Source organism: Kryptolebias marmoratus, linkage group LG7 (assembly GCF_001649575.2).
Source record: "Kryptolebias marmoratus isolate JLee-2015 linkage group LG7, ASM164957v2, whole genome shotgun sequence".
Classification (NCBI taxonomy): domain Eukaryota; kingdom Metazoa; phylum Chordata; class Actinopteri; order Cyprinodontiformes; family Rivulidae; genus Kryptolebias; species Kryptolebias marmoratus.
This window is the reverse complement of record NC_051436.1, coordinates 20,481,685-20,509,634: the sequence shown is the minus strand read 5'-3', so window position 1 is coordinate 20,509,634 and position 27,950 is coordinate 20,481,685. Positions and strand designations below refer to the sequence as shown.

Sequence of the window (27,950 nt, the reverse complement as noted above, 5' to 3'; positions counted from 1 at the left end):
TGTTTGAAAACTGTCATCTGAGAGTATTAAGTAAAAAATAAATAAATAACATACGTTAAAACCTTGCAGGTCAAGTTACTAAGCCACCGGAGCTGTTAAAGCCTGCAGCCATGAAAAATTGCAATAATATAATTGCATGTGTCTGTTTGTTAGCAAACTATCCCATGTTTGTTTTACAACCATTGAGCCAAAATTTTATGTGGTAGTAGCTGAGAATCATCTCTAATGTATATTTCAAGCCTTAACAGATTGCACAAGATCTTTGTTTAAAACAATAACTGTTGGAATTAACCCTATATCTGTTAGCAAAAAATCTCATGAACGGCAGGAAGGATTTTAATGAAATTGCCAGAATATAATTACTGGACCTATATCTACAACTGATTAACTTTTACAGTCAATCTGATTCAAGATGGCTGCCACAGCTAACTGACTTTAGCAAACTAAAAATAGTTATAACTCATTCAACATTACAGATATTAAGCCACAATTTGGTGTGCTAGTTGCTGAGACTTATCACCATCACATACTCCAAGCACAACTGACAATAATTCATTAAAAAAAATGTCAATCTAGATTTTTATATATTTATTTTCCAAGGTAAATTTGGCTCACTTTGTTTTAGTCTTGCTGAGCTGCTGGAATTAATTTATGTATTCCTCCAAAGGGGGATGAGGCATGAAAAGTGAAAACAGCTACTGCAAATCATCAGCTCATAAATTTTGTTGTGCGGCTGTTTTCCATATTTGGGCCTGACTTCTGTACAGTGAACGGGAAACCAGCTGATGTAACACACAATCTGATAAAAAACATTTCATAACTATGCTTTCCTTCTTAGAGAGTTTTATCATCATATTTTTTGTGTTCATGTGTTTGTGAGTCGGTAGTGCTACTAAAATATATCATGAACCGCCGGACAAGTTTTCACAAAACCTGCAGAGTAATCTTTGGAAATGTGAACCACTGGATGGATTTCAATGAAACTGTCAGAAAATAATCAGCTGGACGTCCACCTGCAACCGATTAGCTGATTTTGTAGTTAATCCATTAGACAACACAAATATGCTGTAGCTCAGTCAGCTTCACAGAAATTAAGCCAACATTTGAAGCATATGAGAGTGATTAACAACACGTGGGTTGAGCGTGACATTTTGCATTATTGTGAATAACATTCTTTTAAAGACTGTTTTTCAATATAAGATGATCTCAGTTTGAAACTCTGGCATATCGAGCAAATATCTGTTTGGCAGCTGAAAGTAGTCCTCTCGAGTGCTCGCTGGTGGAATGCGAGAACTTTGTTAGACTGTCAGGGCAGTCCCATTTACATGGCATGCCAGGTAATCAGGACACACCTTTTACAACGTGTTGCAGCAAGCATGACTAGTAAGTTGTTTGACAGTTAGAGAAAAAAGGATGGAAAGTGGGTGGGGAAGAAAGCCTGGGTAAGGGTAAAGGTAAAAGGAGGAAAAATATGTATAATCTGCAACGGCCACAGTCGGGGTTTTCCTTTCCTCCTGAAGGCTTCAATCTTGTGGAAATAACTTGGTGAGTCGTTTTTTTTTTGTTTGTTTGTTTTTTAATTGTTGTCTCTGTTATAGAGTAAGTATGTTTGCTACAACAGCCAACACATCTTAGGACGTTGTACAACCGTGTAAGACCAAACTTCTGTATTATTGTTTTTCTTTTAAGAGGTATTTATTTTCACCAACTGCCAAAAATGTAATCACATTATTGCCTGCTGATGAAAGGTGGGCAATAATGTAGCGCCTGCACGTGTCTGTCTGTTAGCAAATTATCTCATGAACCACTACATAAATTTTGATTAAACTTACAGAAAGTAATCGTTGGATACAGCTTTACAAGTGATTACATTTTGGAGTCAACCTGATTCAAGATGGCCACCACAGCTAACTGAAATAAAAAAAAACACAGAAATGGCTATAACCAGTTTTACAGGGATTGGGGTAAAATTTGATGTGATAGGAGCTGAGAGTCATTTACAGCCCATACTCAGAGAGCTAACAGATGCTAACAGTGCACGATATTTCATAATGTTGCATGAGATCATACTTAACAATATTTTCAAGGTTTGACCAAAGCAGGTCTGACTAGGCCTTTAATTCTTCCGTAAAAGTGTACTTTATATAAAATATACGTTTGGTCTTCTGGCATCAAGTTTATTTTGAAATTGTTTAGATTTTACACTTGTCATGCACAAAACCAACAACAGATTTGTGCAGTAACTCTGTGCAGTGCAGTTTCTGTTTGTGTGGGTGGAGCAGGTGCAGTTCTCAAAGCCTGCCTTTGAGTCACAGTGTACACAAACACACCTTCAGAGTTAGCCAAGATATGCTTTCTTTATGATTTGTTTGTTCAAATAATGTCAAGGAAATGGAAAAAACAAAACAAAGAAAAAAAAACCCTGTAACTGCAGTTGTAGCAATTAGAACAGAAGCAGAAGAAATATAATATGACACGTCCAGTTCCTGGTTGTCAGTGTATAGCTGTTGTGTAATAAAGGCCTACTACAGTTTAACTGTTTGCATTTGCACTGTAGTTTTACTCTTCTAAGAAAAGAAAAAGTAAGAAGAGCATTGATCTATGCTTTTTTTGTAAATGACTCAATGAATAAAATATTTATATTTTTGGAATACAAAAAAATGTACTGTTTAAACAGAGGTATTAATAATATATTAAAAGAGTTATTCAACTAGTATTTTGGTTTTTTAAAATTATCATGGTGACACTTAGTTTTTGGTATTTATCTGTTAAGTCATCTAATTATGTGAATGCTGATTTAGCATTTTCCTATTTTTGTATGTGTTTTTTTTTGTCATCTAACTATTTCCACATACGTTTGTTTTCCAATGCTACTACTGCTAATACCAATTATGCTACAGCTAGTACTACTACTTCTAATACTAAATGCACTAATGCTATGACTACTAATGCTAATACCAATTCAAATAACACTAATGCTAATTTCACTCTTTTTAATGTTAATATTAATTCTACTTATGTTGGTGATTTACCACTTTTAGGTTTTAGCAGACATTTTGCTTCATTAGTTAGCTGTTTGCTACTTTAAGCGTTTAACTAGCATTTTGCTGCTTTTACCTTTCAGCTGAGTTTCAGCTTCTTCAGCAGTTTTTAGCAAAGTCATTCAGAGCAGCTTTTACACTAGAGCTTTGCAGAAAATGTAATTTCTCTAGTTCGACTTTTACTATTTGGGTAGACAACAGTTGTTGACTTTTTTTTTTGGCTAAAGTACCTTTGAAAAAATTCAAAACTAAATTTTGAACTAAATACAAACTATTAGCTGCTGAAACAACAACAACAACATTTTTTCCTAACCCTGACCACATATTGTGTAATGTGTAGAAAAAAAAATAAAAGTGGGCAAAAAGAGGACAGTAAAGGCATCATGTCTAAGAACAGCAGGTGAAAAGTATTTGCAGTCCCATCTTTAATAAGCAGAAAAATAAATATCAAAGACTGGCGTAAGACTTACGAGATGCATATCTTTTAGCTAATGATTTATTGTATGTCAAGGTTTTAGCAACCATCTCTGTGGGAATGACTGTGGTGTTAAAAGGCTGTTTTATGTCAGACTGTGGAACACATGTTTTGAAATCCAATTTGAAATTGCTTCCTTTCTGTAATATGTTAACACAACACTAGTTCATGTTTGAGTTTAGGAACCTTTTTATGCCTGAATGATTCACAGGGTAGAGTTAATTGTAATAACAAACAAGCAAGCAAAATCCTACAAAAATGGTCTGGTACCGGAGTGAAAATATGTGAAAAGTTGCCAAACCCCAAAGAAGCTGTAAAAATTTTAGGAAAGTAAAACAAAAAAAAAAAGAAAGAGGGATGACTCAAGACTTTTGCACAGTGTTGTATTTACCATAGCAGCCAGATTAAACACAAACCCGATGTATATACACCTCATCACAACAAATTAAAGAGCAATTTACCCTTTGATATCTTGTAATAACCGAACAGATTGATGTGAAAAATCATGCAAGCAGGTTGAGTAAGTTGTGGGTGTGACCTGTCAGAAGTACTTCATGTTTCTTTGTGGGTAACGGCAGTTTGAAAACAGACTTTCTCATTAGTAACTAGCCCACATTTTAAAAACAAGCAATGACTTGTTGCTTTTTTAAAATTAAATGTCTAACATTCCCTAAAGGAATGCATATTGCCCTCCACATTTAAGAGGTTTAGACTAAGATCATCCTATGTTCAGAAATAATGGCATTGCAGGTATTTTGGTTAAACTTTGAAAATAATATTATGCACAATCTCATGCAATATCTTGCATAACCTTGCATAACCCGTTAGTGCTTGGAGTATATGTTTTAAATGACTGTTAGCTATTACCACACCAAATGTTGGCTTAATAAAGCCATTTGTGTGTTTTTGTCAGTTGGTTCTGGTTATCATCTTGAGACAATGTTGACTTTAAAAGCAAACCTGTGGAAGATGTACATCCAGATATTACTTCTCGAAGTTCAATTAAAATCATTTCAGTGATTCGTAAGACATTTGCTAACAGGCAAACAGAATTGAATCCAAAAAGTTATGGCACAATTTTAAGCAAAGATCTGTTGCAATCAATTCGTAATTAGCACAACAATTAAACAATCACACACATGCTCACAGACATAGGTAAAAACATGATCCCCTTTCTTTTTGTTGTTGCCATGGCGGCGCACAGAGGTGGAGAGACAACACTCTAGACTTTCTGTACACTAACATTCACGGTGCGTACAGAGCTCTTCCTTGCCCCCATCTTGGCCTCTCTGACCACATCTCCATCCTGCTGGTGCCAGTATATCATCCACTGATGAAATGGATTAGGCAACAAAAAACAGTCACTGTATGGCCCACGGATGCAGCCTTTGTTCTCCAGGACTGTTTTTAGTGCACAGACTGGCAGGTCTTCAGAAAGGCGGATACGTATGAGGGAGAGGTGGACCTGGAAGAATACACCTCCTCTGTTCTTGGCTTCATCTCCAAGTGTGCTGATGGCTCCACCTCCAGGACAGTTACCTGTTATCCAAACCAGAAACCCTTGCTGAATGCTGAGGTGAGATCTCTGCTAAAAGCCAAGGACGCTGTGTTCAGGACAAGTGAGGCACTAAGAAAAACGAGAAAAACAAACTGACTGCAGGCATTGCTAGGGCCAAAGCCACATATGCCCAGAAAATTCAAGGTCACTTCACCACCAACGACCCCCGGTGCATGTCGAAGGGCATCAAGAGTATCATGGACTACAACATCAGAGAAGCACAATGCCCAAAGGACCCCTCTTTACCAGATGCACTCAACAGGTTCTATGACCGCTTTGAGGATCCTAACACACCCCCTAGCACCAAACTTATATCCCCACCTGGTGACACGCCCCTCTGCATGACCACAGCAGTCGTGAGGAAGATCCTCCAGGGAACCAATCCCCGTAAAGCTGCAGGCCCTGACAACATTCCAGGGCGGGTAATGAGGGACTGTGCACACCTGCTATCTGAGGTTTTGGCAGACATCTTAAACACCTCACTGTCACTGGCATCTGTCCACACCTGCTTAAAGACTGCCACTACTGTCTGTGTCCCCAAGTGCTCCACAGTGACAGGACTGAATGACCGACTTATAGCCTTAACATGTCATGAAGTGCTTTGAGAGGCTAGTCATGACCCACATCAAGGACTCCATCGACATCACTGTGGACCCACATCAGTATGCTTACAGGAAGAAATGTTCCAATGATGTCGCCATCTCATCGGTGGTCCACACAGCCCTCACCCACCTGGAAAACAGAAACTCTTACATCTGTTTGCTCTTTCTGGATTTCTCCTTGGCATTCAATCCCACAGACCCTGATGCAGAAGCTCTCCTCTCTTGGACTGAGTCCCACACTAGTAAGCTGGGTCCTGGACTTCCTGATCAATAGACCTCAAACTGTCCGGATCCACAACACTGTCTCCTCCTTCATCACTCTCAACATTGGCTTACCCCAGGGCTGTGTGCTGAGCTCCTTCCTGTTCACTCTGCTGACGTATGACTGCTCAGCTAGACACCCCAGCTGTCATAAAGTGAAGTTTGTGGACGACACAGCAGTAGTGGAATGTATCTCCAACAATGATGAGTCCAAATACAAAAAGCAGGTGGAACTCCTGGTGCAAAGAAAATAATCTCTGCATCAGTGTGAAGAAGACCAAGGGGATGGTGGTGGATTTCAGAAAAGTCAAGTGTCTTCCTCCTCCCCTGTACATCGGAGGAGCAGCTGTGGAGGTCTCCAGCTATAATTACATGGGTGTGCATATATCCAGTGACCTTACCTGGAGTGCCAAAACTTCCTGTCTGGTCAGGGAGACCCACCAGCGTCTCTACTTCCTCAGAAAGCTGCAAAGAGCTGGACTTGGGAGCTCAGTCCTGAGGAGCTTCTATCGCTGTGTGGTGGAGAGCATTCTCTGCACCTGAAAATGCACTGCTGCTGAGAGGATCACTCTGCAGAGGGTCGTTAAGGCTGTACAGAGGACTTTAGGGAACAGACTTCCCACCACCTCGGATCTATATACATCACAATGCAGAGAGTGGGTGCTTTGCATCATGAAAGGCTCCACCCACCCTGCATATACACTGTTTCAGCCCCTCCCTTTGGGCAGGCAGCTGAGGTGCATTCAGAGCAAGACCACCAGGCTCAGAAATAGTTTCTACCCTGCAGCTGTCAGACTGCTGAACTAAAAAAAAATGCACTTAATTCAGCTTTTTATCTCATATGTACTTTTACTTATACTTTTATTCTTTTATTATCTATTTATATGTATTAATTTATTTATTTATTAGGCTTTTTGAACTGGGACCTGAGTCCAAATTTCAAACCACAAACATGCAAGTGTGATATGGTATGACAATAAAAGATTCTTGAATCCTTTTGGAGGTGCAAGTTACTAAAAAAGAAAGCCAGGTACAAAAGAGAATCAAAGGACAAACAGTTTAAATGTACAAATACTGTTGTTTTAAAGTATTTTTAAACCCCAAGGTTTCATCTTAGCCGTTCCATTTGATCTTGCAAGAGACTGAAGCAAAAGACAAAGCATATGATTAAGAGGACATTTTTTTCTGATGTGAATTCTGAATTCTGTTGTGACTTTTTTGCATTCAGTAATTTTCTAGCAAAAATGTCACAAATCTGAAATCCACATAAGGCCAGATCAGTTTATCAGTGTGAACGAAAGAGAGAACACATTTCTTAAAATGCATTTACACAGAAGAAAAAAAATGTGAATAGGATATTTAGAACACTTTGCAAGGGGTTTTGAATGCTTTACATTTGGTATTTAAGCTTATATTATTCTGAAAGACATATTTTAGTAAATAAATTAAAGGTCTAGAATTCCTTGAAGGAATGCATCTTGCCCACAGCCTTTCATGCCAGAATTTTAATTTAGGATTATTTAATGATGAGAAATAACAGAGTTCAGTCTGTTTTGGTCAAAGCTTAAAAATAACAGTATGCACAATCTCATGCAATATTGCAATATCTGACATGATTTGTTCGTGCTAGAAGTAAGTTTTGTGAATGACTGTCAGCTACTGCCAGACCACATTTGAACTCAATATCTGTTAAACTCTCTGAGATATAGCCCTTTTAAGTAGGTTAAGATTAATTAACTGTGGTGGCCATCTTGAATTGGGGTGACTCCAAAAGTTAATCAGTTTTAGATTTTCACCAAATGATTATTTTGAGAGTTTGATTGAAATCTGTTCAGTAGTTCCTGAGATATTTTGCTAACAAACAAACAGCATTGACTGTAACAGTTTATGCCAAAGTTTTGAGCAATAATATCAAATAATTTGTTGAGCTTAACATATGTATTGAGGGCAAGACTCATCTACTACCACAAAAAGATTTAGCTCAATATCTTTGAAATTGGTTGAGTTACAGTCATTTGTATTTTTGCTAAGATTAGTTGGCTTTGGTGGTCATCTTGAATTGGGTTAAGTCTCAAAGTTATTCAGTTGTAGATGTCAAGCCAATGACTGCTTTTAGAAAGTTTTATTTGGACTCAGGGTTGACCTGTGCTGAATAATTGGAAGATGGAAGATGGCAAATGTTAAAGTGCATTTGCACTTAGGCTAACACTGCAGGTCAAGTCACAAGTGAAAGCAAGATCCACAAGACATTTGGTTAGCATGCTGCTGCAAACAGTGAAAAACCAAATAGTCCAACTGAGCAAAAAGTTTGGAACTGTGTAAGTGCTTCTATTATGTCTTTTGAAAACTCTTTAGTCTTTATGTTTGTTCCGTAATTGTAACTAAGGGTGCATTCACACCAGCCCTGTTTAGTCTGCTTTAATCAAACTCTGGTTCATTGCTTGGAAAATCCGGTTCGTTTGGGGAGGTGTGAATGTGCAGTCAAACTCTGATGCCGACCAAAAAAGCGAACTCTGGCCCACCTAAAAACCTAGGTCTCGGTTTGATTGAAGTGAACTCTGCCGCAGTTATGTGAATGAAAGCGGACTGAAGACTGCTCCAAAAGCAGGAAGCAGACTATAGCACAGGGCCTTCTGGGCAAAAGCAACCAAAACAAACGTGTGTTTCTACCATTAGTGGGGAAAAATGGCTTGTGGTTAATTTTACAGCACTTTCTAGACTGGAATCTTAACATTAAAGAGTCTGGGCAAGTGCTTGTAAATGAATGCAATGCATAGAAAATATAGCATGCCCACCTTAAGATAATGATGTCTAGCTTGATTAATTAACTTCTTGGTCATTTTTAAACAAATTCAGACGAATTCACAAAGCATGTTTGAGTAACTCCATAGCTAATGAATGTTAGGAAACACAAAACGGCTACTAACTAAATCAGTTTTATGGATTTTTAGCTAAAATTTGGTGTGGTAGTAGCTGAGAGTCATTCACAACGCACACTTGTACTCAGAGTGCTACTCATTGAGTCAGATCTTAGCTTACCATTAACTGTTGGAGTCATCCCTGTTTGTCTGTTAGTAAAATGATGAGAAGATAAAAATCCTAATATATATATATATATATATATATATATACATGCATACATACATACGCATACACACGTACACATATACATACACATACACATAGACATAAAAAAAGGTATGTTCATGTTATGTGCTAGGAAGCCACCTAGAGATGCAAAGTTAAAAGAGCCATGAACAATAGAAGGCCAGCCATATACTGCACCCCACACCAAGGGGGCAGCATCCCGCAGACAGCCCCCCAACAAGGCCGTCAAAGACCCCCAGCCACCCCCAAAACCCCAGGCCCCGCTGAACCAATACAGACACCAGGATGGGAACAAGAAGGGGAAACTGTGCCCCCCAAGCCCAGCTCATGCCCTCCCCCATGGCATTGCATGCATGTCTGTGTTATTGTGAAATGTTGCAATGGGTGCAGCTGTGTAAGTCTAAGGTGTATTAAAATGGGGTCAGGGGGGTCCCACTGTTGCAGACAGCAGGAGCCTCCCCAACCCCCAAACTCTAAGTGTCTCTAATGCAGTTTTTTTTTTTTTTTTTTTTTTTCTAACCGATACTCTCTCTTTGGTAGGTAACAAAATGACAGCAACAAACTGTTCTTCATTGAACGCCACAAGTGAGACTGTGGTGGGGAATCCAACTGCCACAACCCTGGGTGCCCTCATCCTTACCATTGTCTTTCTCTTGGGATTCCCTGGAAACCTCTTTGTCATTTGGAGCATCCTGGCCCGAGCCCGGAAGCAATCTGTTACTACCTTACTCATCATCAACCTAGCCATTGCTGATGGCTCTCTGATGGCTCTCACCCCGTTCTTCATTGTCTACCTGGTTTTAATGAAGTGGGTGATTGGGAATGTGATGTGTAAGATCCTCTTCTACCTTTGTTTGGCCAACATGTATGCCTCTATTCACCTCATTATGCTGATGAGCATTTATAGAATGGTGGCCATCCTATGGCCGCGGCAGATTAATGTGATCACTGGCAAGAGGACCATTATGCGTGTCCTGGCAGTTGTGTGGGGTCTTGTAATGATCACCTCTATTCCTGCGCTTATCTTCCGAGAAGTAACATGTAAGAAGTCATCTCCTGACTTAGCGTGTGAGCTACACCTTGAAAACACTAGCCAAGTAAGAATGATTAATCCCAGTCTCTTAACAGTATAAATAACAATGAACTGACCTAATTTTTCCTGTATTCTCCCCTATGTTTGTCTAATCTTTCTTGCCCAGGTGGTCCTGTACTACACACTGGAGCTTGTCTTGGGATTTCTAATACCTTATGGAGTCATTTTAGTCTGCTACATTTGCATTTTGCGGCGAATAAAACAGACCAAATTCCACCGTCAAATTCGCAGTGAAAAGCTCATTCTTGCCATTGTGTTGATCTTCTGCCTATTCTGGTTGCCCTACCATCTCATCAGCATGGTTAAAGTATGTCCCATTTTTTAAAGCATAATGGCTGTAAAGCAGTGGTTCTCAAACTTTTTTATAACAAGTACTAAGTCAGAAAATACTAAGCTCTTAAAGTGCCACCTATTGAAACAGATATTAAAAAGCAGTAGTGGAAGCTCATATATATATTTATAACATAAACAAGAAAATTGTTCATGTCCCTAATACTAACCCTGTTCAAAATGTGTAGTTTATGATGTGATGGTTCTACGCATTTGGCTTTTCTTCTTGCCACAACAACTGAATACTATTTTGAAATAAGTTGATTCAGATTTTGTCACTGTTTTGCAATCTCACAGATTCTTTAGAGACTTCACAAGCACTGCTTAAGTAGCTGCTAACATGTTGGTTAACCATTATCCACTACAGTTTTCACAAGGATTTTTGAAATATTCTCCACTGCATTTTTGTTTTAAGTAGTTTCCATGTGGAACAAAGATTGTAAATTTGTTGAAGAAAATCCTCTATTTTGGCTAACTTTCCATTTTAGGGAGTTCATCTTTTAAAGTTAATTAGCTTGTTATTTAACTTGTAAATAGTTGATACCAAAATTTCTATAGGGATCCTGAGTACCACCAGTGGTACTTGCACCACAGTTTGAGAACCATGACTGTAAAGTCTATTGAGTTTACTGTCAATACAATGATTTTAACTTTATTGAAAAGTTCACTGTTAATAATGAAGCAATTATGTTTTGCACTCAGGTTGCATGGGCTTTGAGTCCAGACGGCACAGTAAAACAGACGTAAGTTATTTCATAACAGCATTTTCTTGCATCTCATTGAATAAAACTCGGATACAAACAATTACGTTGTCATTATTCATTACTGTCTAGAAACTGGGATACAAAGTAAAATTGTAATTGTGTTGGGTCTACGTAGACCAAAGGTCTGTGAAGATTTGAAGCATATCAGTTTATTTCTTTTTTTCATTATGAGTCTATCTTTAGAGTCTGCTTTCAATAGCTATGCCCATTCTTGAAATAAAGTCTCACTACTTTAGATTTTTACAAATCTAAAGACAAATCTGCACAGACCAAAGGGTTTTTACAAATCTATGCTGGATGAAGTAAATTTTCAAGTCTTGCCCCTTCATGTAAATGAATGGAAATACACTTGAAATAATTTTTTAAAGCATTGATTTATATTGATTTATTTAATTCTTACCTTGCTGCTATATGTTCAAATGCACTATTTTATGTTTCAATTCATTATTTGAGTCTTAAAAATTGTCATGTTAATGTTAAATTATGGTTCACAATGAGGCAGCCTGTTAGCAAGCTGGGAGGGTGTGTAAATAGGACTTCTTAAATTAATGCTACAGCCCCACATTTCTAGTGTGCATGGCAGTGCCTAAAAAATGAACATTTTGGCTTTGATTCTAGAGCTGAAGTTAATGGAGTTCATTTGACCATGTAAATGAAATATAAATGTTTACAAAACTAGTATCTACTAGTTACAAAATGACTGGTCACTTAATGATAAAACAGATAAGTAACTGGAATTACCACACTTTCTGCAACCCATATTATGAACTGAGCCAAAAAATCCAAATCCTGGAAAAGAGCTGACATAAGCGAAATAGCATTAAATGAAAAACTGTTTAAGAGCCTAAAGAGAAAGCTCTTTTTACTAAATTGAGCCAAATGACCAAAATTCTGGAAAAGTTCTGTTAGTTGGAAAAAGTTGGAAAAATTATTTGTTTTTTTGTCTTTGTTACATGAAATCAATTTATTCTGATGCTTACCTTTCCTCTCGTCAGGCTGGATCCCATATGGCGCAGAAGTCGTGCTGTTACCTCTACCATTGCCTTCATCAGCAGCTGTGCGAACCCAGTGCTCTACTTCTTCGCAGGAAAGTCCTATATCAGAAGAGAAGGGCTGGCATTCATGGCTCGTTTGTTTGAGACTGCTGGTATAGACTCCTTCAGGAAGAGCCAAAACAACAGCCAGAACAGCCGTGATAGAGACAAAGATGCAGATGTTGTCAAGCTTAATGACAAAGATTTAGAAGATCTAGACTCAGTCGCAAATTCAAGTAGTAACGTCAAACAAGTGAAAAACGGTAAATAGAGAAGACATTAGGGTATGTGCTTGATGGACCATTAGGCAGCTCAGGCTTTTTAATTTTTCTTCCAGCCAGTCCAAAACAACTAAGCATAAAAAAACTTGATGATATGCTGGCTGCCAGTCACTGACAACATCAGGAACAACAACTAATCCAGTTCAGTTACAGTTACAGACTGTGGAATGACATGAAACCTGATCCTTACCCTGGAAATGCTTGCATATATGACACTGTAAATATTTTATGTCCATGAAAATACTGGATATGCGCATAATTCTACTCTGAACAGTACAATAGGAAAACACTGCAGAGGATTGCCAGGATGGTACACTTGTCATCACTCAAGGCTGTTTATGGAAAATCCACCTCAACTTTACAGTGGAAGTGTAGCCCTTCTTGACTGTATGGTTTACCTTTTTCATGTTAGTATTATTTTGCAAAAAATGTCAATAGTGTTTAGTTTGGAATGCCAAGATCGACCAACTTTTGAACAATTCTGTCACTGAGTTACACTCTCTGGCCACTTTATTAGGTACATCTTGCTAGTACTAGGTTGGACATTCTCTGCCTTCTGAACTGCCCTAAATCTCTCAAGAAAATGTTGGAAACATTCCTCAGAGTTGCTGGTCCATATTGAGATGATAGCATAGTTCCTGCAGGTTTGTCAGCCACTTGTCCATGATGTTAATCTCCTGTTCCACCACATCCCAAAGGTGCTTGATTGGATTGAGATCTGGCAGCTTGGGAGACCAGTGAAGTTCAGTTCCATCAAAACAGGCAATGTTTTTCTAATTTATTACTGTCCAATTTTGGTGATCCTGTGTAAACTCTAGCTTCAGTTTCCTGTTCTCAGCTAACAGGAGTGGCACTTGGTGTGGTCTTCTGCTGCTGTAGCCCATCTGCTTCAAGGTTGGACATGTTGTGTGTTCAGAGATGGTATTCTGCTTACCTTTGTTCAGTGAGTGGTTATTTGAGCTACTGTTGCCTTTCTGTCACCTCAAACTAGTCTGCACATTATTCTCTGATCTCTGACATTAACAAGACTTTTTTGTCCACACAAATGCCACTCATTTTCTCGTTTTTGAACCATTCTCTTTAAACCCTAGATATTGTTGTGTGTAAAGTCCCAGTAGATCATCAGTTTCTGAAATACTCAGACCACCCTGTCTAGCACTAACAAACACTGTACTTTCAAAATCACTTAAATCCTTTTTCTTTTGAATTTGAATTTCAGCAAGTCCTCTTCACCACGTTTACATGTCTAAAGGCATTCAGTTGCTCCAATGTGATTGGCTGATTAGCTACTTGTGTTAACAAGCATTTTGGACAAGTGTAACCAACAAAGTGGCCTGTGAGTGTATAAGACCTGTTGTGATTTTTAATACTTATTATTTGCAGATTTTTTAATTCTTCACTCTTTTTTCTTGTTTATTTTTTTTTATTTTTTTTTACAAATTTTTATATTTTTGATGATCTTGCATAGTAAGTCTACATCTTGAAATGTTCACAACTTTGTTTTAATTTTTATAGAACCACAAATATAATCAAATTTTGTTTTAACTATTTTAGATCAAGTAGTTTACATAAAAAAGATGGATGTTTTTTTTTAATTGTTTTAGTCCCATGTTACATTGCCATTATACCATTATAAACAAGAAAAGATTTTATGGCCTCATGCTTTTTTCTTTACATTTAACAAAATGGTAAGCTGTTTAGTTTACTTTGTTTACTCTGCTGAAAAGTGATCAGTTGCGCCCCCGCGAGTGAGCGCACACGGGTGTGAGTGGTATTAACGCGCGCCTCCTCTGCGTTCTGGGGGTTTTGCAAGGGAAACAATAAATAGTCATCACTGACTGTGTTGCTGTCAGCTAAGCTAGCAACGTGCCTTAACTCTTCTGCAGCTGTTTGAGACATGTCTGCTACGAGTTCACTTCCTCTCAAATGAGGCGTTCTCCTGATTTGGCCGAGAGCGCAGGCATGAACAATCGATCTGCACATGGATCCTGCTCCTTCCTGGTTATTGACCAATAAAGAAGAAGCTGGACCAAGAAGGCAGCCACCTCATTTGCATATTGAGGCAGAAATACATACAGTAAAGTAAAAAGAGGAGATGAAGAAATGTCGAAAGAACAAACACATGTGTAAGGAAAAGGCGAAACAAAATATATATTTCTGTTTTTATTTTTGATTATGTCAGTTTCGGTCTTCCATACTCCAACACAAAATCAGCAAAAATGATTCAAAACAATGTAGGGACCATGCCAGGTCTGTATGTGGCACTATAATGCTGCCACAAAAATGAACTAAACACAGAAAACAAGTTTGTTATAATCTGTGTATCATTCGTTTTTTCCATTTTCAACTGACAATCAAAAATCAAATAATGAAAAATGGACTGGCTATTTTGTTTTTAATTTTTTATTATTACACGAAAAACGAAAAAATGCCTGGTTTTTCATATTTCACTTTTAGGCTAAGATCGGAAACACAAAATGGAAAAACGGGTAGGTGGACAGAATTTGATTTTAATATTTATTTGGTCGGGTTTAGGTGACCCGGAAGTGACTTTATGCTGCAGTTCAGGTAATGTATTAGCTACTGTGGCAGTGCTAGAACCACTGATAGAGGACTCGATTAACAGCGGTTTGATCCTCAAAACAATAGGTAAGTCTCCATGGCTGATAGGTCTGACTGGATTATCTGGTCCTGATTGATTGATATTGAACAAACATAAATATGTAGACGCCTCATTACGTCCAGGAGCACATCTGCCGTTGCCACCATGTTGGACAGATCTCTCCATTGAACATTTAAAACCAGAGGACTTTAACAGGACCAGCTTAGAGATGATGTGACCCCACCTGTCTTCAACTTCCCAGCTCATCTCCAAAGAGTAGTTGTTTTTTTACTGCAGTGTGAGACCCTGGAATGACTTGGAGTTTTAAAGACTACTTTTCCAGGCCTTTAAAAAACTGCATGTGTGTGTGCATACACAGCACAGAAAAATATAATGAAATTATTGATGTGATGTATACAGAAGGCTCAGGATTGTGTGTATATGTGTGAGAGTTAAATAAATTTGAATGAACGATCAAATTTGTTTCTTTATTAAAATATGAAATGTATTGAAATATACATCTATTAATATGCCATACTATATGTCTGTCTTTGTTAAAGAGCATAAAACAAAGTACATCTATGCTGTTTGTAACAAACCAAACTGTGAAAATCGGGTAATGATTCAGATAGTTCTGATTATTTTAGTTGGACATACAGCTTCCTCAGTACAAAGAAATAACCTGAGGGATGTGTGAAGGACTCAGCCAAGATGGCGGATAGATAGATAGATAGATCTATCTATCTATCTATCTATCTATCTATCTATCTATCTATCTATCTATCTATCTATCTATCTATCTATCTATCTATCTATCTATCTATCTATCTATCTATCTATCTATCTATCTATCTATTCACAAATTTAAAAACTGTATGCTTTGAATGGATTTATTACTTAAGGGACCTGCCACTGCTTCCTCAACTTTGGCCTAAGTGATATTTGGCAGCTCATTAATTTAAATAAGGACTTGCTGAGACATGTAAAAGAAAAAAAAAACTGAATCAACATCCTGGAAGTTGACTGAATTGGTTTATGCTGTAAAATAATGAAACATAATTATTTCAGTTTATTGAAAACTTCTCTATGAGCCAGTCTTTCCTTTAAATCAGCATAAGGCAAAAATTTATGATCAGAAAGTTTTCCCATTTAACTGTAGATTTAATTGCATATTTAGACCTGTGCAGGCATGTGTTTTAGAAATGCAAATTACATTTGAGAGTGACTGTAACTTTCTTCCTTTAATTCAACAACAACAACAAAAAGACTTTTTACAATAGTATTGTTTAATTTTTCTAGGTGATTTACAAGCCTAAAATGTTAATTTGCTAAAAAAAAATAATTTTTGGTCATGCCTGTAATTTTTGTCTGTTTCTGGCAAAGAAAAAGAGCTACACTAAAAAAAAGCTTCGATTGATTTATGACAGAAACAAAAGCATAAAACATCCAAGTGGGTGAACACTTTTATAGGCACTGCATAAAAACACAGGGTCATTTGGCTCAGTCTGAATCTGGAAGTCCTACAGTATGTTAGCCCTGCCATCCTCCACCATCTTAGGTGCAGACTCCCACTTTGACTGTGGGACTTCCAGTCCATACTTGGTACAGATGCTCCTGTACACTATTCCAGCCACTTGGTTATGGTGTTCCATGTATGCATTGCCTGCTGACATCTTACATCCTGCTTGACTGTCTCAGGGGCATCTTTCCACAGCCTGCATCTTGGAAAAAGAAAATAGAGAAAATAATTGTTTTATATTCATCTACTGGCCAAAGTATTGTCAGTCTAAAAGTACATAATGAACTATAACATGACACATGATGTGCTTGTGAAACTGAATACATCCTGTTCCTCGACATGACTCTGATATTGAAAGAAGAACGTGATGCAAGAGCAAAAACAGCTCATTGGACTGTGGTTTGATTTCAAACTCGTGTAGCAACAAGATTCTGTCAGTTTTCTGGAAAATTCACTCTCTCACTTATTCACCAACATGATAAAATCATAAGCTGTTCATTCCTGTTCTTCTATAAAAGCAAAAATGTTTTTTATCTGTAATGTGAAAAAGTTTTTGAATACTTTTTTAAGGCACTGAGGAAAAGGAAGTGTGCCCCTTTTTATTTCAGCATTTCTGTAAAATTTAATCTACAAAAACCAATGTCTAAAACTTAAACCAAAAACTACAAATGCCATCAGGTCCTAAACATGTTATATAATTCCACAATCCCTTCTTTTTGTTTGTTTGTTTTGAAGTGTCTGCTCTCTCAATGATAGTCAAAGAAACTGCTCCACAGAGGCCACCAGATGTCAAGTAAAGCTTGTGCCATCAGCTGTTCTACCTGAATGTATCATTAAGTATTTGATACCTTAGTCTGCAAATGCAGATTATGCCAGTAAGTAGGACAAACCTTGCAATCCAGTGAGCAAAGCTGGTTTCCTGTGATCACTGGTTTTCCCCTCACATGACCATTATTACTCAATCCTGTATATTTAGTTTTCCGTCCACACTCACAAACTTCAGAGGACGCAACAAGGCCAAAGAGTTCAGGCAAGGTGCAGTGCTTATTAACAGTTTGCGAGTGTAATTTACTGTCAAAAACTTTTAAAAAGAGACCATCAGATAAAAGGTGAGTTTTGATAATATTCATGTTCTATGATTTTTTACTGGAGATAGAAAAGAAAAAAAAGAGATCCTAAATCCTAATGAAATACATATGTATATATATATATATTGAATATATATTTATATTGAAGTTTGTGGTTGTAATGTGACAAAATGTGAAAAAGTTTATGAATATTTTACTTTTTCAAGGTACTGAGGAAAAGGACGTGTGCCCCTTTTTATTTTAGCATTTCTGTAAAATTTAATCTTCAAAAACTGATGTCTAAAACTTAAACCAAAAAAAAAGCAGAAATATATAAGCAAAAATTATCAAAAACAAATGTTTGAAGGCGCAAGTTTAAAAATTTTGATGAATAAACACAGCTCTACTGTCTGTACAAAGAAAAAAAAAAAAAAAACTGAAGTTGCGCAAAAATTGCATCATTCACCGACATTCAACAATCTTAACACAACATATCCTGTTTCCTCCCTTGCTCCTTTTTTGCAGTATCACTGTTGCAGAAACTGTCATCACAGCCTTCAAAGAGATTCATTACTGGCATCCAAAATGAACACCACAACCTTCCAGCAGTCCTCCTCCCCCAGATCCTTCTCTCTGCCCATCAGCGTCTCAGCCCGTGTCGGTATCGCCATCCTGACCTTAGCATTTGTTCTGGGTTTCCCTGGGAACATGTTTGTTGTCTGGTCGGTCCTCTGCAGGGTGAAGAAGCGCTCAGTGACGTGTTTGCTGGTTTTGAATCTGGCTGTGGCTGATGCTCTTGTATTGCTCAGTGCCCCTCTTTTCCTGCAGTACCTGGCAAGAGGACGGGGATGGGAGTTTGGCTCAGCAGCATGCAAGCTGGTCCATTACCTGTCAAGTGTGAACATGTATGTGTCCATCTACCTTATTTGTCTGATGAGTATGGACCGCTGGCTGGCTGTCACAAGGCCTTTTATGTCTCAGAGAATGAGAACCAAGCGCTCTCTACTGGTTCTTCTGCTGGGGGTTTGGGTGTTGGCATTTCTTTTGTCTTTGCCAATGCCATTCTACCGCAGGTAAGACTGAAAAACTACTTCTATAAACTTTTTTCTTTTTTTTCAATGGCCAAATAAATCTGAGGGCTAATGAAAGAGGGTTTTCCTCATAAAAGTCAATAAAAGTGAAGTCAAGTTAATTAAAATGTGTAGAGGTTAGTTTAGAGTGCTTTTATGTAAATTCATACCAAAGTCCTGTTTTTATAGCTATTACCTTCACTAACTTAGTGATATAAGCAAGTTCTATTCTATGCACACAATCAAAGAACATGTTTCATAATGAAAGAGCACATTTGGATTTAATTACCTTCTTTGGCTTTATCTTGCTCCAAGAAAATGAACTATTGCATATCTAGATACATATAGTTATTGCCTGTAGCTGAAAGGATATGATAATGTTTTTGCCAGTGTCTGTGTGAGCTTTTGTTTCTGTGGCTGTTGGTTATCAAAATATTTCATGAACTACTGGACAAATATTAATGAAACATGCAAAAAGTAATCTTTGGATGTATACCTGCAACTGAGTCTACTGGAGTCAACTCAAACTAAGATGGCTGTCACAGCCAACTGACTTTAGCCCTCTGGTGTGTTTTCTTTAGTGTTTTTAATTCTTATTAGGACATGAAAAGAACTTTTTTTTTGAATGTGAATTTTTTAAAGAGTTACACACTGTTCCACTCCAGTGGACTAAATGCACGTAAGCCCCTTCTTGTTAACTCTGGTGATGGTGATGGCAGATGAGGTCAGGCATGAACCCCCGTGGACTATGATGTTTGCAGACGACTTTGTGATCTGTGGTGAGAACAGAGAACAGGTGGAAGAGAACTTGGAGAGGTGGAGGGACACACTTGAAAGACAAGGAATGAAAGTCAAAATGAGGAGTGTGTGGTAAAGAGGTGAAGAAGAGAGTCCAGGTAGGATGGAGTTGATGAAGAAAAGTTTCAGGAGTGATTTGTGACAAAAGGGTGGCAGCAAAGGTCAAATGAAAGGGTTACAAGACAGTGGTGAGAGCAGCTATGTTGTATGGTTAGGAGACTGTGGGACTGACAAAAAGACAGGAGACATAACTGGAAGTAGTAGAGCTGAAGATGTTGAGGTTCTCCTTGGGAGTGACATGGATAGATAGGACTAGATGCCTATTGATTTCAAGGTTCATAAGTTCAAAGGTCAAGGTCACAGGTAACCCCTTTGTTAAAAAAGTTCTCTATGTTTCTACATATGACCCTTTTGTTACCTCTGCCAAGGAAGTTGTGTTTTCGGTCGTGGCTGTTGATTTGTCTGTCTGATAGCAGGACTATGTAAAAACTAATGAAGAGATTTTGATGGAATTTTCAGGAAATGTTGGGGTTGTCATGAAAAAATAATAGATTACATTATTGTAGTGATCCAAATTATGATCCTGATTGCACTATTTTTTAATCATGCTGTGGTCTTGGCAGAGGTTTGCACTCTCTGCAGGGCTGGCCCAAGGCATAAGCAAACTAAGAAGCTGCTTAGGAGGAACTAATTTTTTTTCTTCCAAGTCCGATTTAAAATGCTCCAGCAGGAAAGACCCACCCTCTCTGAGACTCTGTTTGTCTCTCTGTTTTGTTTGTTTCAAAAGTCCAGACTTCAAGCCTTATACCAGTTTTTAAATTGTCTCGATAGGCCAAAGAAAACCAGAGTTATGATAAATAATTTGCGTCACATTGTTTTTCTGAAAATCATTGTCATATTTGAAGCATGTTAGACCGAGGGGCAGTGGGAGAAAACACCTCCATCCCTGCCAAATGATAACCCCACCCCCACCCCCTCCAATCTGACTGAGGCCCAAAGTTATCTGTCAAGCGGCAAAAAATCTACAGGAAGAAAAAGAGGAGGCGCAAAAATTGAAGGAAGTTTGGTGGCGCCAAACCCCCCCCCAAAAAACAGCGAGCGCGGGAGTAGGTAATGAGTTTTGTGATATTTAGCTTGTTTGTATTTTTTAGTTAGGATGTAGTTTTGTGTGTTTATTGTTAAGTTGACTCAGTGTCAAAACGATGCAGTGATTTTTGAAAGTGGAGCTTCAGTTTCTGTTGGAGGTTCAGACCCAGAGATGGTGGAGCTGCAGTCAGAATCTCTCAGATGTATGGAAAAGCTCAGAGGCAGAGATAAAGACAAAAAACAAAAAAACAAAAAAACAAAGAGACAGGGAGGACTTTGTTTATGAACTAGGTGATCTGTTTTTTTTATTAGAAAAGGATTTCTTCCAACCAAAGAATTATAACAAGAGACAGATTCAGATCCATAATTTGGAAGCACACTTTGAGAATGCATAAGGATATATTTTGAAACATTTACCTGAGTGATCTTGCATGAGCAGGACAATTATTTATTTATTTAGTTACTTTTAGTACCGGACGCACTGTCAATAAATAGTCCATTTTCAAATTTTTGTCATATATAAGGCGCACTGGACTACAAGGCGCATTAAGCGAAACAAAACAGTCCCCTGTGTTTTCAGAGAATACTGCACCGATGTAAGCATCAAGTATAAACACCTCCAGTGCTCGCTCAGGTCCACGTGCCGTGCACGGAGCCCTGCGCGACTGTAAATGAGCCTTAATGCAGCAAGCGACATTGTAGTTTACCAAAGTCATACTAAAACATTACGACTTCTTACATATATAAGGTGCTCCGGATTATAAGGCGCACTGTTGTTTTTTGAGAAAATAGAAGGCTTTTAAGTGCACCTTATAGTCCAGAAAATCCGGCCCACCTTAACCATTTCTGTGGCCCTCTAGTGGGCCACAGAAACAGTTGTGTGCTTCAATATAATTTTATCAGTCAAATCAAGTCAGTTTTTTTTTTTTATAATGCCAAATTACATAAACATAAAACATTTCATTTTTAGAAGTAGTCGTTGAATACAGAGAAAACTACTGTAAAACTGTACATAAATGGACAGAAGGTGGAGGGGGCCAGTAACATCACCTTCTTAGGTCTCCACATCACCTGGAATCTTTTATGGACCTCAACCATCAACACCTCTCAATTGGTAAAGAATGTGAAACAGAGACTTTACTTCATGCAGATGCTTAGAAAGGCCAAGCTCCTCTCACAGCTTCTCATCAACTTCTGTAGGAGTAAGATTGAGCATATTCTGTGTCACTGCAGCACAGTCTGGTTTTTGAGCTGCACTGCTGAAAACAGAAGTGACTTAGACCCTTCTCTTAGTCTCTTCAGTTATCCACAGCATAGTGAATAGTTGGTGCACAGCTTTCCAAAAACAGAAAAAGGCCGACAGGATTGCCAAAGACCCTAACCATCCAACACAGAATGTTCTATTCGTGAAGAGATTCCAGACTTTTAAATCTCAGTTTCTACCCCAGAGCTATTGCCTCCATCACCCCCTCCCTTTATGCCACCTTTTAAGGCAGAATGTTAGTGTAGTGGTTAGACTCATCTCCCAGCAAGAAGGTCGTAGGATCACCTCATGGCCTGGGACTTTTCTTGGTGGAGTTAGCGCGTTCTCCCTGTGCACGTGTGTGTTTACTCCAGGTACCCAGGTTTCCTCCCACAGACCAAAAAAATGCATGCTAGGTTAATTGGTAATTGCTACTAGATGAGAGTGTGAATGGCTGTTTGTCTTGTCTGTGGTCCTGTGATGGACTGGAGACCTGTCCAGGGTGTACCCTGCCTAGCGCAAAGTGACTGCTGGAGATAGGCACCAGCTCCCCACAACCTGGAAAGGAGAAGTGGGTAAAGAAAATGGATGGATGGGCGATTATTTTCAGTCCAAATTGCACTGTTGCTCACATGTTGCTACTGCTGTTTATAATATTGAACATGCATGATGCAGCTGAATCGATAGAGCACCCATGTGCTGATGCAGTTCTGAGATATTTGCGTATTTAACTGTGAGCCAGGTTTTATGAAAGTGTTTTACACTTAAAACAAGACACGTTATAGAGTTTTTTCATTAGGTAGTAAATAATTAGTCTCATTACCACTAAAACAATTCATTTTGCTGTGTTATACAGTATAATACTGCATTGAATCTCAATGTGTTGAATCATACCTGATATTAAAATGCATTGTAATAAGATTAAAGGATGAATTTATAATGATTAGGGACTAAATTGTATCATATTGCGTTTTTATGTATCTAATCAATCAGACCATTGACAGATTATCAAGATACACAGTTTTCTTATTTCTACTGTCATAAACTTTTGAACAACTTAAAAAATTGAGAGGTCTTGCCACACTTTTAATTGCTAAATCTTACCATTCTCCCCTGCCTTGGATACTTTTGGGTTTATTTTTAGCAAACCACCCAAGCTAGTTGTGCAAAACACATCACTGATAGTGTGCCAGAATGAGAACATGATCAGTGTCCTTGTTACAGATAGATTTACTTTGTGCTGATGGTGTTATTGAGCATAAAGCGTATTTAGTAATAACAGACCTTTCTAGCAGAAGTTGGAAACTCGTTGACAACTTATTATCTCCTTCCTGATGTAGAATAAAAGAAAAAAAAGTTGACAGTGGTGTCATGTTATAAACACCTAAAGCAGCTACAGCCTGACAGACTTCATTTTGGTTTGTGCAAGAGCTATTTTATAAACATTTCATTATCATAAATTTCACATTACAGTTTTAGGCAAAACAATCTGTGGTTATTTACAAACGCAAATAAAGATGTGTGTTTTTAAATATGACAAGTGGGCTACACTTAAAAAGGTTTAAACAACTTAATTTTACCAATTCATACTGTATATACTGCAGCCACAATCCCCAAAAGGTTTGCTTTCTGTCGTTCCAGTGGAAAATTGTTAATGTTTGAAAAAGATAGATATTTGAGATTTTATGCAACATTGTTATTTTTCACCAGGAGTTATTAGTTTTTGATGTTTTGTAGACACTCCATACTTTCCTTATAAAATACATTACCTACAAATATAGTCTTCTTTGTTGATGTATTTGGACATAACATACTGTATATCTGCAGCCTAATGTTCTTCTGTTTGTGTCTACTTTCCTTTCTGCCTCTCTAACAGCAATGTGAAGATAATGAAAAACAACTTTACTCTGAGCATTTGCATCCCATACCACTGGAAAAGTGTGGGTCACCGGGCCTTCCAATACCTGTTTGAGACAATCATGGGCTGCCTGGTGCCATTCTCACTCATCAGCACATGTTACTCCTCCGTCATATGCAGACTGCAAAGTGCCAAGTTCCAGCGCAGAGCAAAAGGCAGTCGCCTCATCCTAATGATCATCTGTGCATTTGCCATATTCTGGTTGCCATATAACATTGTCAACATCATTGAGGTGATTGCATTGATTGCCATGAGACACAATCTGTTACTGACTGACCAAACTGTATTGTTGAAAAGTACAAACCATTTCTTTTTTTTCCCCATTTTATTAAAATAATTTCCCTCTTGTTTCACATTTCTTCTCTCTTTAGGTGATTGGTCTTTTGCAAAACAGCCAATCAGTAATTCAGGCTGCTCTCACAGCTCGGCCCAACGTCACAGCCTTCGCGTACTTCAGCAGCGCAGTTAACCCTCTTCTTTACGTGTTTGCTGGTAGTTCCCACATCCGCCAGGCTGGGCTGAGCTTCATGGGCAGACTGTTCGAGGCCACTAACTCAGAAAGTAGAAGCACTTCCACCTTCACCCGCAGCGGCCGCAGCAGCTCCTCACCGGATGAGAGCTCGATCCTGCAAACGCTGTCCGTTAAACTCGGGAAGCCTTTCAAAGGCAAGAGCAAAGAGAGGAGGAGCAGCAGCATGGCAGGCAAGGAGGCCAATGAACCAGAGCTAAAGACTCTTGCAACTGTTGAACAGTTAGAATAGAATTCAAGCTATTTTACATGGACTATATAAACATACTGTAGATAGATAGATAGATAGATAGATAGATAGATAGATAGATAGATAGATAGATAGATAGATAGATAGATAGATAGATAGATAGATAGATAGATAGATAGATAGATAGATAGATAGATAGATAGATAGATAGATAGATAGATAGATAGATAGATAGATAGATAGATCAAATTTCATGAAGTTGTATTAAAAAAATGGATCGTTGTCCTTTTTGTATGAGGAATAAATGAACGTCTCTAAATTTTCAACTCCTGTAACAATATATTATGCTCTTTTTTATATAAGAAGAATATAAATACATGCATATATGAAAATACACTATTTAAAGAAAGTAAAACTGCTTCAATGTAAAATTGCAGTAAAAAAATCCTTTTATATGTATGCAGCCAAAAGGCAAAGGGTAAAGGGTGGGTGATAATTTAATTTCCTGTGTTTGTTTGTCAGTGTGTTTGCAAAATATTTCACAAACTACTGGGCAGAATTTATTGTACCCTATTTTCCGCACTATAGGGTGCACTGGATTATAAGACACACTGTCAATGAATCGTCCATTTTCAAACTTTTGTCATATGTAAGACGCACAGGACTGTAAGGCGTGTCTACTTCCCAATTCTTAATACTTTCCACGGATCGCGCACCATTCAAAATGGATGATTTTGGTGCTCTAGCAGAGCTGGTTCGCCTGTATCAGCATTTATATGATGCCTCTATGAGAGATCACAAAGATAATCAAACGATTCAAAACTTAGGGAAGAATACTGCACCGACGTAAGCGTCAAGCATAAATGCCAAAACCGCTCGCTGAGGTCTGCACGGAGCCCTGTCAAAACTACAAAACACGCCTATAACTGAGCCTTAATGCTGCAAGCGGTGAGGCTTTGTAGTTTAACCAAAGTCATACTAAATCATTACAACTTCTTACATATATAAGGAGCTCCGGATCATAAGGCGCTGTTGTTTTTTGAGAAAATTGAAGGCTTTTAAGTGCGCCTTATAGTCCAGAAAATACAGTAACTAAGAAAGAATTCATTAGATGTACATCTACAACCTTTTGGTATCAATCCAATTCAAGATACCTGCCACAGTGAACTGACCTTAGAAAACACAAAAATGACTAAAATGGAGTTGTTTTTACAAATATTAATCTAAATTTTGGTGTAGTGATATTATTGATCAAGTTAACTTTATCTGTCCGTTAGCAAAGTTTCTTGTAAACCACTGGATAGATTTAAATGACTCTCTAATTATTTAACGTACATGTACAACTGATTACCCTTTAGAGTTAACTCAATTCAGGATGACCACCACAGCTAGTTGACCAAAGAAAACAAAACAATAACTATAACTCAGTAACCTTTACATATATTGAGCTAAAATTTGGTGTGATATGAGACTCATTCCCCACAAATACTTTAAGTCACAAAAAACTGCAATATTGCATGATATTGCACATCACATGTGTGACCAAGCTAAAACTCCATCTTTTTTCAAAATAAGATTATCTTAGTTTACAACTCTGCCATGAAAGGCATCTGGGTTCCTTTAGATTCCTTCAAAAAAAGTTTAGGCCTTTAATCAATTGTATGAATTTGATGAATACCTTTTTGTATAATTTACAAGTTAGTTATGTCTTTTGTAAGATATAAACTTAGAATGCAAGTTTAGGTTTTACATACTATACTATACTCATTGAAATTGATGTTTAAATAAATCTGTCTTTAAAAAACGTTATAGTCTGCTGTGAATTTGTTGATATGATGTTGTATGTGTTAAAATTTTAAAGTGGAATGTAGCTATTTAGTTCTCACTAAACATCATAGCAAAACATTCTGAAATTCTGTTGTTACTAAAGCAATGTTCAGCAGCATGAACAGAACATTTCACAAGAACCGTTTTGCCAAGCTCTCTTCCTTTTCACCATTTTGTGCATCACTCTAACCTCTGTTTCCCAACACTGAAATGTTCACTTCAGTAGATTCCATGTGGTTATGTGACTGCCACTGAATAAAAATAATAGTTAAAAGTGAAATTTTGCAGGAAATGAGTTACATTTATAGGCCAGTACTATTAGAAAACAAACCTTTAGACAGAACCTAGTGAGAAAAATTAAGTAAAAGTGATTCAGTTATGGATATGATCATTTATGAATGACTAACAACAAACTTAATGCCACAAGAGAACTTTGTTAAAGCTCCTTCTCATTTGTCTAAAATGCATAATAATGTTCCTGTTCTCAGTTGGAAAAAGGTGGAATGCTCTTCTGGATTGGGGTTGATTCTTGGATCAGTGAATCAGAGCCTTGTCTGCAGTAATGAGGGTGTTATTCCTCTGGTCTGTCGTAGTGAAGAAGGAACTGAACAGAAAGGCAAAGCTCTTGATTTGCTCTAGGTTTATGTTCCAGCCATCCAATATGGCCATGAGAATTTGATCATAAACTAAAGTATGAGATAAAAATAAAAGCTTGTGCCATAGGGTGGCTGACTCAGCCTTATAGAGTGAGGAACTCCAGCTTCCAGGGGGAGCGTGGGGTTGTGCTGCTGCTCCTCCACATCAAAAGGAGTCAGCTGAGGTGGTTTGAGCCTCCTGGGTGCCTCCATGTGTAGGTTTCCCAGGCAGACTGAAAAAATGCTGGAGGGGTTATATATAATCTCCAATCTGGGAACACCTTGAGCTCTCCCAGAAGGAGCTGAAGAGTTTTGCTCGGGACAGGAATGTCAGGGTTTTTGTTCTGGACTTGCTGCCTAAATGACTTGAACCTAAATGAGTGGAAGAAAGTGGATGGAGGTTCCTGCAGTTTTTTTAGAGGCAAATAGTCCAGGTATTTACATTTATTAAATTTTTTTTTTTTTTTTTAAAAATCAAATAAAGAAATCATTTTGTCAGAGTCTGGTGATCCTGGTGGTTTTTGGGTGCTTTCCTTCATTCTCCAGTAGGAGCCTTCGGCGCTACTGGAGGCCCTGCGGACAGGTGTTCCTCATCATAATCACCTAGGAGGCATTTAAAGAGTTGGCAGCCAGCACCTCACCATCAGAGTGTTAACTCAATGGTACGTGTGTTACCGCCCACGCTGCCTAACTACCTGGATCGCCTCCTAGACCGAACCCTGCTCACCCTCATTACCACCTGGATCCAACCCAGATTCTGCTCCTCTCTCCCCGGCCGTCCAGTACTCCACACCACTGTAAGCCTTTTTCTGTTGGAACTCTTTCTACCACCTTGTCAAGAGACTCTACTAATCACCTGTCTCCACTCACAGTGACGTGTCTGTTCCTGAGTTGCTGTTCCAGAGTCCAGACGGACTAA

At 38.1% G+C, this 27,950-nt stretch overlaps 2 protein-coding genes across 2 annotated transcripts; both read left to right on the top strand.

Moving 5' to 3' along the window:
• The first annotated feature begins 1,389 nt into the window (after positions 1-1,389).
• ltb4r2a (leukotriene B4 receptor 2a) lies at positions 1,390-14,197 on the top strand. The gene is made up of 5 exons (XM_017441350.3): positions 1,390-1,545; positions 9,586-10,142; positions 10,245-10,445; positions 11,171-11,211; positions 12,228-14,197. Exons 2-5 carry the CDS (start codon positions 9,594-9,596, stop codon positions 12,535-12,537), a joined length of 1,101 nt encoding a protein of 366 aa, XP_017296839.1. The 5' UTR covers positions 1,390-1,545; positions 9,586-9,593; the 3' UTR covers positions 12,538-14,197.
• Positions 14,198-17,620: 3,423 nt separating this feature from the next.
• ltb4r (leukotriene B4 receptor) lies at positions 17,621-26,373 on the top strand. Its single transcript, XM_017441347.3, has 4 exons — positions 17,621-17,777; positions 18,261-18,808; positions 23,809-24,082; positions 24,222-26,373. The coding sequence occupies exons 2-4, from the start codon at positions 18,321-18,323 to the stop codon at positions 24,609-24,611; spliced, it is 1,152 nt and encodes a 383-aa protein (XP_017296836.1). The 5' UTR covers positions 17,621-17,777; positions 18,261-18,320; the 3' UTR covers positions 24,612-26,373.
• The last annotated feature ends 1,577 nt before the right edge of the window (positions 26,374-27,950 follow it).